This window comes from Mytilus edulis, chromosome 14, assembly GCF_963676685.1.
Source record: "Mytilus edulis chromosome 14, xbMytEdul2.2, whole genome shotgun sequence".
NCBI classification, from domain to species: Eukaryota; Metazoa; Mollusca; class Bivalvia; order Mytilida; family Mytilidae; genus Mytilus; species Mytilus edulis.
In genome coordinates, this window is record NC_092357.1 from 51,359,359 (window position 1) to 51,373,007 (window position 13,649).

Below are 13,649 nucleotides of genomic sequence, written 5' to 3' on the forward strand. Positions count from 1 at the left end.
AATAGTCATTTGAAAGATGAAATTAGGTGCCAGGAGATTGCGAGAATGCAGGATTTTGCCCTATTTATGCCAGACCCCCTGCCGTAAAGCACAAGCTTGGTGGGTGTCCGGCTTTGCCGAATGCATGTTACAGCCACCTATAATTTAGATTTAGCCTTTTACTTCTATTTCAAGGGAAAGCCCTGCTTTTTTTCTTATTCCTTTAATGTAATGAAATCTACAAAAGCGCACATTCTACTTGTGATAACCATAACAATTAATGCTTAATCATTTGTTAATGATATAGCAAGGTTTTTTTTAGTTAAAAAATCAAGCTTATTTCAAGTCTAATTTGATGCATAACTCACAACAAAACAATTCCTTTGTTCACCAATTTATACCTTGATCATCAATTATGAGATGACAAAAAGTTACATGTTAATCACTTGGGAATTAAAATTCAATGAATAAAAATTTTAAATAGAAGTGAACATAATTCAGTTATGTTACATGTAGGTTACACCTGGATCATGCAGCTTGGTCAATTGATTCCTAAACAAAGATTTGTATGTTTTTTTGAGTTTTAGAAGAAACAAGGCTTCACTTTATATTCATGTTTTGTATTTCCAAAAATACTTTTAATAAGTATTTACGAATTCTACTGACATTGACTGATGCAGTTTTAATGTGCCTTTTTGTAATTTTCATGCCATAAATTAAAAAAAGAAACCCCATTTAAACTGGGTTTGTTTTACACCAGAAAACAGGGACCTTCCCTGAAAGCAGGGAATACATGTATCCCACATTTCCTGACTTGTGCCCAACCTGTTCAAAGACAAAGTAGATAGATTTTAAAACACGAGTCAGACCATTTTTTATTCAAAGTCTTTAAGATTTTTATCCTTTAAACAGGAACAGAGGTTAGACACAAAGCAAATCAAGAAGCAATCAGCGGGTTGAAAGATGCTTCAGTTTTTTTGGTTTTTTTTTTCAAAAAAGATCACCCTTGCACACAAACAAATCTTGTGGCAAAGCATTTTGTTTGTTTTCCTTGATTCCAAATCATGTAGACGCTTCAATGCAAAAATACCTTGATTTAAAACGCTCGTTGACTACAGTATCAGAAAGGTATCACCAAAACCCAACGCTCGTTGACTACATCATGGAAAAGATATCACCAATAACCAACATAGCAAAAAAAAAAAAAAAAAATAGTGGACAAGAATGGCCAATAAAAATTTTTCGGGTAGCAGTGATTTTACCAGGTCGATTGGGTGAGTGGAAACAAACAATATTTTATTGTTGGCCTTATCTAAAATAAAATTGGATGTGCGCAATCCATATTTTACTGCTTGTTAAAAGTCCTTGGTGAAATAAAACAAGAATGTGTCCAAAGTACACGGATGCCCCACTCGCACTATTATTTTCCATGTTCAATGAATAGTGAAAATTGGTAAAAAATATAATAAGGCATTACAATTAGAAAGATTATATTATAGGGAACATGTGTACTAAGTTTCAAGTTGATTGGACTTCAGCTTCATCAAAAACTACCTTGACAAAAAATTTAACCTGAAACTCGCACTTTCATTTACTATGTTCAGTGGACCGTGAAATTGGGGTCAAAAGTTTAATTTGGCTTTAAATTAGAAAGATCATATCATAAGTAACATGTGTACTAAGTTTCAAGTTGATTGGACTTCAGCTTCATCAAAAACTACCTTGACCAAAAACTTTAACCTGAAGCGGGACAGACGGACGGACGCACAGACCAGAAAACATAATGCCCCTCTACTATCGTAGGTGGGGCATAAAAAAGGAAGTATTTCAACAATCACTACAGAATATTAAAATGAAATTAAATCGTGAAAGAAATACGCGGAAAAAAAATGTGGATCGGATTTTAAAGATCTGCACATTTTCACAGAGGATCTCTACCAACACCCAACAGGAACTGAACAACATGCATCGTGTTTTCATCTACCATTAATGAATATTGTTGACCATGGACGTGTAAATAATGTTCACGTTTACGTTCTGTGTTCACTGAGAAACGTAAAAATAAAAGGCTAGTGTTCGTTTATTCAGAAAACGATTATATTTTAGATAGTTAATCAATTGTAAAAGGACCTTCTAGAGCCTCAATCTTAACGCAAACAAATGTCAATCATTACAAAGCAAGCTTAAATCCTGAATGAATTTCCCCACGGTCATCCAGAAAGGTCACCGAGGTTTACTGTTTCGTGATAATATTTCCCGTCAAATAAAAATCTTGTTGACAAAATTGATGTCACTATTTTTAGCATTCAATATTGTGAGCGAAGTCAAGTTCAAAGTTCAACCACGCCCTGTTGATCACTGAGATGTGTTCACTTCCCACTGCAAATTAATTGCTTTAAAAATATTCAAAGATGACTGCTTAAATACAACACAGAAGTTAACATTCATTGTGCGTAAATGAATATTATGCAATGATGAATTGATGCAGCTATAGAAGTATTCCTGTTGCAGCCGAAATGCATTATTTATCCTGAAGTATTACATGTCTCTGGTAATCATGGTAATGCTAACAAATCTCAAAGAGAAAATGCCGTAGACTTATTAACACTGTGATTAAGCATAACGAATGGTGAATAGTATTTCCTTTTTTACTTGCATATACAAGTTTTGAGACATGTAATTTTCTTTAAACTGCTCACATTTTATATTCAGCGTTAGTTTCTGTTTATTTTTACACAAGTATGTCTCTTTTCGTAAGTAATATAATTTACCGATAAAAAGAAAGAGGTCAAGATCAAGTACAGTTTTTTTTTTATTAAACTTTAATGCAATTGAAAGAATTATCAACAACATTTTGCTTTTAAATCTTTTACATGTTTTATTTGTTTCAAGCAATTATCATGATTATGTAATCCTAAAATGAAAATGGTGTAGACTTATTAGCATAAAAAATAGTGAATAATATTTTCTTTTTTACTTTACTAAACCTTGAGACGTGTAATTTTATTTGAAAGTATACAATCTACCACAACAAAAGTATATTCTACCAAAATATTTCAGAAGTTTCAACAACTTTTGCCAGTCCTGTTAAAAACAAATTGGAATGTCAAAACTTTGTTTGGGCTAACAAAAGCTAAACGAATTGTATTTTATTGCTACTGTAGGAATGCTATGAATATTCAACATGTTCAAGAAGGTTATGGTTAAAATTGGTCTAGTGATTTCAGAGAAGCTTTGAAAGTTTATGACAACATGCAACAAGTGATGACAATAACTGCCTTTGCCCATCATGCCCTTAAGGTCAGTGAAATCTTAAATAACAATATAAAAGTACTCAGGTCACTACATTACAAGGGGGATACTCTGCAAGAAACTGAAATGCATGGATGATAATGAAACAGCATTTCTACATATTAAATATTCACTGAACTGAGTTAAAAGGGGTCATCTTCTGCTCAATATATCAATGGCATTTTGTAAGTTCTTAAAAAGTTCAAATACTGCTAGCAGTAGAAAATAACAGATTGCTCATTCCACAACATTCATCGAAGCTCAGCAAAAAGTAACTGATCATAATAATTCAAAGGGAAACACGTATCTAAGAAGTAATGAAATTAGTATACTTACCAAATTTGAATTATATAATCCATATAAATATCATTATGTTATCATCCAAGAAGAGATACTCTTCTTTACAAACTCACCATGTTTTTTTGGAGTCCGATATCCATAAGACCTGTTTCCTTCACTGTCTCGTCTTCGCCTATTATGGTCATAACTATCTCGTCTATGATCCAACTTAGAATGGTCACTTCTATGAGAAGAAGAAGAAGGCTGACTAGTCCGATAGTCGATCTGACTTTCTTGAAATTTTTTAATAAGAAACTGTTTGTCGGGTTTTCCACTCCCGGCATCAAAGTCAGAGTTTTTAAGTGAGTTTTTGTCTGATGTCCTGTTGTCATTGTGTGAGGAATTATACACATCAGCAGCTAGAAAACACAGAAATAAAACAATTTGGTAAATATTAATCTGCCTTTTTATATTTGTATTTCATTCAAATAGTTCCATGTTGATGATATGAAATTCAGTTTCCATAGTGTCCAAATTCATTCTTGTGTTTGTTGATTTTGAAAACTTATGTACATTGTAAAAAGCAACAATTACATACCTGATCACCTTATTATGAAGTTTTCAAAACTTTCATTAGTTTTACAAAAAACAACATTCCAAGAACCGAATTCTGTTTCACTGTAAATGTGCTAATAATCTCAGATGACCTCATATTAACAACCAACAATGACAATATTTGTGCTTTTAGTGTTTGCAATCAAACTTAAATGATCAGATGATAGACCTTTCTTGGAGTATACTTATAAATTTTTACAAAACTAGTTTTAATCTGTCATTTCTGTTTGCTGTCCCCTGACCACTACTAGTGTACAAGGTTTATTCTACATTCTTTGTACTTAAGGTTGAAACAATTGTAATATATATAAACTTACATTTGCTGGATGTATAAGATTTATCATTTGATGTACTTGTTCTTGGCCTGTTCGCTGGTCTGAAAATCAAATTGGTTAAAATGTAACAAGCATCAACAGAAAATGAGATCGTCAATTAAAATTTTATTACATGTGTAAGTACATGGTACATCATTATTATGCATTGCTAGTAAAATTCTAGGATATTTATCTTTATTCGTATACTTATGCAACTTAGGAAATTATATATTTAGAGCACTGAAGCTCAGAAATGACTGTTTTCAGTAAGATGATTTGTAATTCATTTGTTACAAATAATTGCTATTTGGAATTATAGTCATAGGTATTTATTTTTTGTGTATTTAATACTTCTGTCTGATTTGTCATGATCCTATATTTTTGTAATCTATATTTAGTAACTATATATTGATTATACATGTACCTATATGTTGTAAAACATTTGGTTGACAAACAACTGAAATGAATTGAATGCATCAAACTGGATTAAAATTTAACATGTTTAAGAAAGAAGAACATCACTAAGACCCTGTTAGATATAGTTATAATACTGTTTGCTCTTTTGCTCATCTTTTTCAAATGAAATTATGAGTTAATGGTTATAATGTTTTTGTAAACTTGTTATAGATTTTTTAAGTAAGATGATTTGTAATTCATTTGTTACAAATAATTGCTATTTGGAATTATAGTCATATGTTGATTGGTTCCTATATCTGTTGAGAACAACATCCAATGCCTAGTTCATCTACTTTATTTATAGATTATTGTTGATCATCTCAACAAGATTGCTTTTCTCGCTTGAGGCTGTACGGCCTGTAAGTCAGTCCTTTATATGTGTTGCTGTATATAATATTTGTTTTAGTACATAATCCAGGCTGTTAGTTTTTTTGTTTTATATTTGTCATTAAACATGTTAAAGGGCCTTTAGAAGTCAAGTATACAGTACAAGTTTTGATCATTGTTGAAGGTCCTCCTGTGACCTGTAAACTTCTCTGATATTTGATCTGGTGGAGAGTTGTCACATTGGCAATCAAACCACATCTTTATATAATAGGTAAACCTACTCATCAACCCATTCTTTAGGCTTAGTCCATGTTGATTCTTCAGTCTTGCTGTTGTAGTAATACTTTTTTCCCATTGTATGTTTTGAGGTACTGATGTGTTCTGACCAATCACCACATACTCGTAGGGCAGTTTTTGTAAGCTTAAATATAAAAATAATATAAATTATAACATTTTCTATATTTACCCGGTTTATTTTCAAGGAAAAAAGCAATGGCTTGTTTGTGTACCTCTTATCATGCTTATCATGTTCATTTTTTTATCTAGATTGTTCTAACTACTTCTCTTTATATATCAATTATGACAATATGTCCAGACAGTTTATATAATTAATATTTTAACCTTACATGTATGCATGCAAAACATTAAAGTTTACAGCTAGCAATCCACTATCCAGTATGCCAGTTGCATGAAAACAAATTTCTAAAGTATGGTGCAAGTACATATGTACAGTACATGATGTAAGGTAATATCTTTGGCTAGCTTGCTTGCTAGCTGAACCATGAAATCATTATTAGATTAGGTATACTACCCTCCTTTCGGAGTAGTGTAGTCCTACAGACATATATATTTGATATATATATATGAGATTATTCTACTCTTAAAGGATATTATCCTAACCTAATAATGACCTCACGGTTCAGCAAGCAAGTGAGCTTACCAAAAAATTTACCTTAACCAACATTCTCAAGTCATTTTGCTGTAAGGGCTATTCCAGAAAAATGTATGGGGTTGGGGGGTTGGAAGGCACATTATATTAATAATACATGGGTGATGGGTATCAGAGCAACTTTTCACACTATAATGCATTATTATTCTCAATTACAATTGTCTGGGTGGCGGGTGCTGACAAAAACTGCCTTCCAACCCCCCAACCCCTCCCCCTACATTTTTTTCTGGAATAGCCCTGACATGCTATCAAAATTAACAACAATGATATAAAACTTAACAATAAAATTGTCTTTACTTGTCATAACAACTTTGGGTTAAAAGTCATTTCATTGAGCATGTTGAGATCAGTCAAGGTGATTGCAATATAAGAGACCCGTCAGGGGTACTACTTGTACAAGTGTATTTTATTTACTTGAAGAAGTGAAAAAAAATATACACATATAAGTAAATAAATAATGTTTGAATAATCTCCCCTTAATTTTATGAAAAATTTACTTGTATAAGTAAATTTTTCTTACAATCCAATAAAAATCCTCAAGTTTTGAGATGTAAAATCATGCCTTTAATGATTTTTCCCAGGTTTGCTCAAATTTTTTCATTAAAGTTCAATGTTTCATCTCATTAATTCATCAAAGAAACTGATTGAGCAAAGATCTTGTATATTTGCGCAAGACATTCAAAAATTGCTCCTTTGGGGCTTGTAAATGAGCAGTGTTAAGAAGATAACAGACAAATGGGACTTTCATTGTCCATGAAATTACACTTAAATGATTAGTAAAGGCATCTGCAAAGGGTACACAATTTAAAATTTTATTAGAGCAAGGAAATTTTAAGAATTCAAGAAAAGAAGAAAGGATGATTTTTTTACTTATACAAGTAAAAAATTCTGAATGCCTAAGGGACATAACTAAGCCAATTTTTTTTTTACCTATACAAGTAAATAAAATTCACTTGTATAAGTATCCTACAAATTTACTTATATGTGTATATTTTTTTTTACTTCTTCAAGTAAATAAAATACACTTGTACAAGTAGTACCCCTGACTGCCCACTTTTAAAGTAGTGGTATATTAGTGATGACGTCAGTTCATAATTTTTTTTCTAGATTTCAAGCTACTATGATGACTGTGATGTATTTTATTTCTCACCTCAGTCTTCTTATCTCTGTTGTCTTGGCTATTTGACTTGAAATGTCCTCCATTCTGACTTCTATCATTTGATCTGGATGTATGATTGACATTACTTGATCCTGAAATAAAGTTTACATTAAATTTATATACAATATGTTTGCTATTAAAACTTACAAATTTACGTAATTTTCTCAGACATGACACAGAGTGTGATACTTATATGTTCAATAACAAGCATGACAAGCAAGAATTGAATATCGCTTGATAACATGATAACAACTTGAGTTATTTAATATCCATTTGGAAATTTGGGTTTTGTTTCCCGCACCATTCTTGTTTAAATTGTTATGGCATTTCTCTTAGCTTTTTATGCGTCATAGTTTTGGTCATGGTTAATTGGTATATGTAGCAGTGGCGGATACAGAAATTTTCATAAGTGGGGGCCAACTGGCTGCCTAAGAGGGGGCTGATCTCGTCACGCTTCAGTGATTCCCTATATAAGCAACCAATTTTTTTTCTCAAAAGGGGGGGCCGGGGCCCCCTGGCCCCCTCCTAAATCTGCCTCTGTGTAGACATGCAGTTGTCACTTCTATGTCATTTGGTTTCAGATTGAGAGTTTTCTAATTGGTAATAATACCACATCATCTTATTTTTACAATTTATACATTCATTTCATTGTTAAAGAATATTAATCACTTTGAAAACGCCGGTGTCATGATGGTACCATAAAAGTTGATAAATCATTATTTTAAACCATTTAAAAAACATCAAAAGCTTTCCAAAAATTTAATTCATACTCACCTCTGGTACACTACATGTATATATATCAAATTCCATAGATATGTTGTTATACATGTTAATCCATTTATTATTGTTTAGTAATGTACAATGTAAGTTTAGTACTAGTAATACTATTGTGAGTTAAGATTATTATCTATTGTACATGTATTACTGTTTCTACATGTAAATAACAACAAAAATTCACACCTTTCTCAAGTCTTTCTTTAGTCCTCTCAATATAAGAGTTTTTGTTGTGATATCTGGGACTATCACGTGATGGACTATCTCTGGCTCTGTCGTATGAGGATTCACGTTTGTATCGGTCTGTCTGTCTGTACCCTTCACCTTTACTTTTGGATGGGTACTGGGATGACTGAAATAAACAGAAAATAAATTTTACAAGTCTCAGATGGTACATTGTAATTCACTATTTCATCTACACCATTTCTTTCTTGAATAATGCATTTGTTAAATCTGTAAACGACCAATGTATTCTAATGACAATATAAATGTTTATTAGGCCCAATAAAATAATACTTCTGTTTCCCCTTAATCATGTTAATCATGTTAATAGTGAAAAAACAAGGATAAGGATTTTTATTTTTTATTTTTGACTGCGTCTATACAGAACGGACACTTTTGACCTCATACTTACTTATTAAAAATATACCACCAAATATAGGGTACATGTAGGTAGGCAGAAACACAAGTCTTCATTTATTAGGCCTTAGATGGAATTTTGAATTTGATAAGACATTTGGGTTAAAATTTGTATGCATTAGTTTTTTAACAGCTAACAGCTAGACATAACTATTAGACAGACCATTGATATAAAAATTGTATTCTCTTTTCCTAAAACTTCAAGGATTTTTTACCCTTTAATTGAAACATGTTAAATGCACTTAAAATACATATTATTTGTCACAAATGAGAAACTGTGGTTTTCACAATTTTAAGAAAAAATTATAAATGCATAGTATACATGCTAGTCATGGTGCAAGTGCTAAGATTTGTGGACATGGATTTTTAAGAGTGAAATATAGGATTGTCACTTAAAAAGGGACAAATTATACATGAATTAAAAGTTAAAATTATCATGATAGCATGCATGGACCTCAAAGATTGATGAATCATGTTTTGTTAACATTCTAGATAATTTAGAATGACTTATTTATACCAAAATGAAAAAAGATTAAATTGTTAGGACAAAATGCACTTCCAACATTTCCTTCATAAGTTACATGACAAATATTGAAAAGTTTTGAGAATCTCTGTTAGCTAAGAATAGGTGACTAAAATGTGCATCACCTACGTGTACAGTCCAAAAATCTATACTGAGACACTCTGACAGGTAACCATGAAGGAATTTGATAAAATTTACAAACTTTTAAGTCATACTGAGCACTACAATCATTTAATCACTTTTCAAAAACCAATTCTTCTGAAATTCATTCCAAGTTTACTAGTTTACATCAAGATTTAACACTATATTTTAATGTGTAAATGCAATACTATTTGTATATCAGCTTTAAACCAAACATTAAAGTGCAATGTCAACATAAATCTAGTGTCTGGGTTTGGCTCTACCATGCTTTATGCTGATGTTCATTGCTCTCACTTCAAATTACCTGGTACAGATGGGAATCTCTCTTATCTGTATACCTGCAAGACACAAAAATACATAATTATAGCATATGAAGTGTAATTTTACATTAAAACATGTGTTTTTCATGCAAATTTTGTAAATATTGACAACAAAATGGCGGAACAAGGGACCAACCGACTTTACAATCATATTAAATGTAATCATCTTTACCCATCACTGAGTCTGGGCTGTTTCCTTGCATGCATTACCATCAATGCATATGCGGATGGAGTGCGTCAGCGCACGGGCAATCGATATCGAGGAAATAGGCAAATTTAGTTGAACTGTCCTACATTCCCTGACAGTTGACTGGACGCCATATTACATACGGGTCTTCGCTGTGGTGACGAAAATTTATGAATTGAAACTTTTTCTTGGTTTTAGAAAATTAAAAAAATAATTGTTTTTTCTTCTAAATTGTAGTTCAACATCAACAGTAGTATAAACTTAAAAAAATATTTCCTATTACAGGGAAAAGTTGTAAAAAAAACCATGTGATCACATTAAAAAATTCAAAATGGTGGACTCGATCTCCGTGCTGCGTGCAGGTAAACAACGCCAGTAAACAATGTATCAGCATACACTAAGGACGTACATAGTATTAAAATCCTCTGATAAAACAAGAAGGTCAAATACACGCATAGACGGTTTATTCTTTCCAACATCCACCCTTTAACAAATCAGACAAAATCATAAATTTACCACAAATGGAAGTTTGTAACGACCTTGACTGTCTATACTGCCTTCGCGACATTAACTTATTACGCAACGTCGCAAATAAGAGGTTAAGCTATAGCTATAAAACCAGGTTCAATCCACCAATTGTTTATTTTGTAGTCATTATTAAATTACTATCTCAAGGGGGTCTCATTGGGGGGGGTTCTGATCCCGGATCCCGCTAACTGTTTTGTCAGGTATCCGGTCGTTCCGGCCCCAAACCGATCCAGCCCCAAGTCAATCCGGCCCCAAGTCGATCCGGCCCCAAGTCGATCCGGCCCACGTCGATCCGTCCCCAAGTCGATCCGGCCCCATAATAAAATATGAATAAACTATATTCATTGTATGGAGGAATTTGTGACAAATTTGAACAGTATAAACGGAATTTGCGAAAAGTTACGTAATCAACAAGTTCTTTATAGTTTGATCTTTTGTTTGGTGTATATAATAATAACTAATTGTATTTATAAAATCAGCAAATCAAACAACATTTCTCAAGAACTTTAAAGAAAAACAATATTTGTGGTTATGTATCAGCGGTAAACGGACAGAAAGTCACAGGACAAAAAGTCACAGGACATAAAGTCACAAATTTGGTAGGACAAAAAGTCACAGCTTGGGAATTGGCTTGTATCGTTGTGTATGTAACTATTTGTTATTACACAAGATGAAAGACTTGTTAGGATCACAGTCAATTGAAAGAAAATGCTAAATACTGCTGATTAATGTTGATGTTTGAATTTTTTATATACGTTTTAATATAATTATACCAAATAATCTTGAAAACTTGTACTAAAAACATAATCAACCTAGTTGTTTTATACTCACTAAAGAAAATATTTTTCAAAGGCCTTTTTTTTTATTTACCGTACACCTTTTACATTATAATAAAAATCATAAACATTTATGAATTACAATTAATATATATCTTTATTTTTATTCCTTATAAATATATTTTTTATTGGGGCCGGATCGACTTTACATATGGGCGGATCGACGTGGGGCCGGATCGACGTGGGGCCGGATCGACGTGGAACGGATCGACTTGGGCCGGATCGACCCGAAAGCTTTTGTCAGATTCCCGTATCCCGCTTGTATGTATATAAACTTTGTATTTGTTTTAAGTGGTAAGAGTTAACATTGGTTACAGTTAACAATGGTACGAAATAACTATAATTCCTACTGTCTTACTTACTTGTTTTCTTATTCTCAGATCCGGACATCCTGGCATTTAATTTTTTCAAGGGGTGATGCAGATAGGATTCCTCTAGATTTTTCATCTATTTGAAGGTGATAACTGATTATTTATATTGTTGATTATTTTTTAACCAGAGGATATAGTATGATAAAAATCAAAATGGAGATATTATATATAGTGTCTTTAACAATATTAAGTGGGTAAAATTACTAGATTCAACTGCCGTCAATATATATCAATTAAATTAATTGCATTGAAGTGTATGGAAAATCTAGAGGATTCTTATCCGCATCACCTCTCAGCATTGTTTATATAACACATATGCTAATCATTGATTGTTCAGTTACATGTTGTGATGTCACTGCAGATCTGAGAATTACTGAAATTAGTGTCTAAATTATACTTATAGAGACGTTACCAACACTGTCTTGTAGGTTAAGGAACGAATGAGTACTCACAAATACTCTGTCTCTAAAAACCGCCACATTCTGAATGTGCTTTTCCGAAATTCTTATTGAATGTGTATGGTCCTGAGAAAACTTAGCCCAGTGCCAGGCAAGGCCACAGTCAGAGAGCTCAGACATAAATAAGTCTGAATCTGCTTTTGACTTATAGATGTCTAAATTTGTAAGTTTTAGGATTTGTCTCCCTTTAATGCAAGACAAAATACGACTTAAATAAGTCAAATATTGTTAAGCAAGAAATGATTGACCAGAATCAAAAAGTTGCAAATATCAACTCCTACAAGTCGATAAGTTACCAAAATTGGTCAACTTCAAGACCCACGCATACTTATAAAAAGGTCATGCATCTAAATCAAATAATGACAACATTGAAAGCCAATGCCTTGTCTTCTAAAGAAAAATATGAATGAGAGTCTGAAAAATCGGGGATCATGTTAATTAACCTTACAATGCAACCACCTGGATCCACACTTAATGAGGTAAAACTCTGTGTTTAGTAAGGATGTTCAATTAGATAATTAAATATAGATAGATCAAGTCCTTGTGAACTCTCAGACAGGTTTTTACTGTCAAAGGTGGTGTATTTTGGCCACCAAGTCAAGTTAAGTTTTTTCATCAACATAAATAGACCTAAACAAGTCTGTCATTTTGTGACTTAGATAAGTCTAAAATTGAAAACACATTTTTATAAAGAATACATGTTTTGACTTCTTTAAGTCAAAAACAGAAATAGACTTGTTTATGTCTGAGCTCTGACTGAAGGCAGCAAGTCTTCTCAAAGTTATATAAATTTAAAACTCAGCCTCGCTTTTCCAAAGTCAAGCATGAAGTTCAGCGGCAGTGTTCTCCCCAGGCCGATATGACGCTGCGGTGCCACAGCGCCTTCATAATATTTTCGTAAATCCCGCAGCGTCTGAATTGGCGGCTGTCCCTTGATACTTGATCCCGCAGCGTGTACATTTCACATTTTCATAATAAATGTTGGTTAAAATTGTCAAGTTGCTGAGATCATCGCTGAGAAGTCAGTCAGTGTTACGCAATATCTGATAAGTAGATTTACCTGAGCCACGCTAATCTCAGCCTTATCTGACTCTGTTATCATGTAATAGCGAAAATGATCATCAAGAAGATAGATATTTTTAGAAGAAAATTTTAAAATTTAAAAACTTGAATTTTTTTTCATTGGTCGAGAAGAAGAATCTATTTCAACACAACCAATGAACGTGTTCAATACACGTGGTAAATTTGAATACACATTGCTAAAGATATTTACGATGAAAATTATGAATGAGAGTATTTGTAGTTGAAAAAATTAAAATAAACTTTGTTTAATGATATTAACAAGGAGTGATTCATTTTAATTGAAAGTGAAAAATGTTGCTTGCAAGGTAAATTCGTCTCAAACTGTCATATTTTTAGAAATAAAATGATCTTTAAACATCGATCGTGAATCTGTGCGGGAAATATGTGACAATCAACACGGGTACAGCATTGCCGCTGCTT

The 13,649-nt window shown here is 32.5% G+C and overlaps 1 protein-coding gene across 2 annotated transcripts in view; it reads right to left on the reverse strand.

Moving 5' to 3' along the window:
• The window catches only part of LOC139502826 (WW domain-containing adapter protein with coiled-coil-like), a 35,149-nt gene extending 24,828 nt beyond the window's left edge, over nt 1-10,321 (reverse strand). The window contains exons 1-7 of one of the 2 annotated variants that reach the window (XM_071292437.1): nt 9,939-10,321; nt 9,751-9,784; nt 8,330-8,495; nt 7,361-7,461; nt 5,543-5,682; nt 4,482-4,540; nt 3,684-3,968 (exon numbers count right to left, since the gene is read on the reverse strand). In XM_071292437.1, the coding sequence (XP_071148538.1) occupies nt 3,684-3,968; nt 4,482-4,540; nt 5,543-5,682; nt 7,361-7,461; nt 8,330-8,495; nt 9,751-9,784; nt 9,939-9,979 (826 nt within the window). In that variant the 5' untranslated portion in view covers nt 9,980-10,321. The remainder of the gene's footprint in view (nt 1-3,683; nt 3,969-4,481; nt 4,541-5,542; nt 5,683-7,360; nt 7,462-8,329; nt 8,496-9,750; nt 9,785-9,938) is intronic. The other variant, XM_071292436.1, reaches the window with a different exon arrangement.
• Between the last annotated feature and the right edge of the window lie 3,328 nt (nt 10,322-13,649).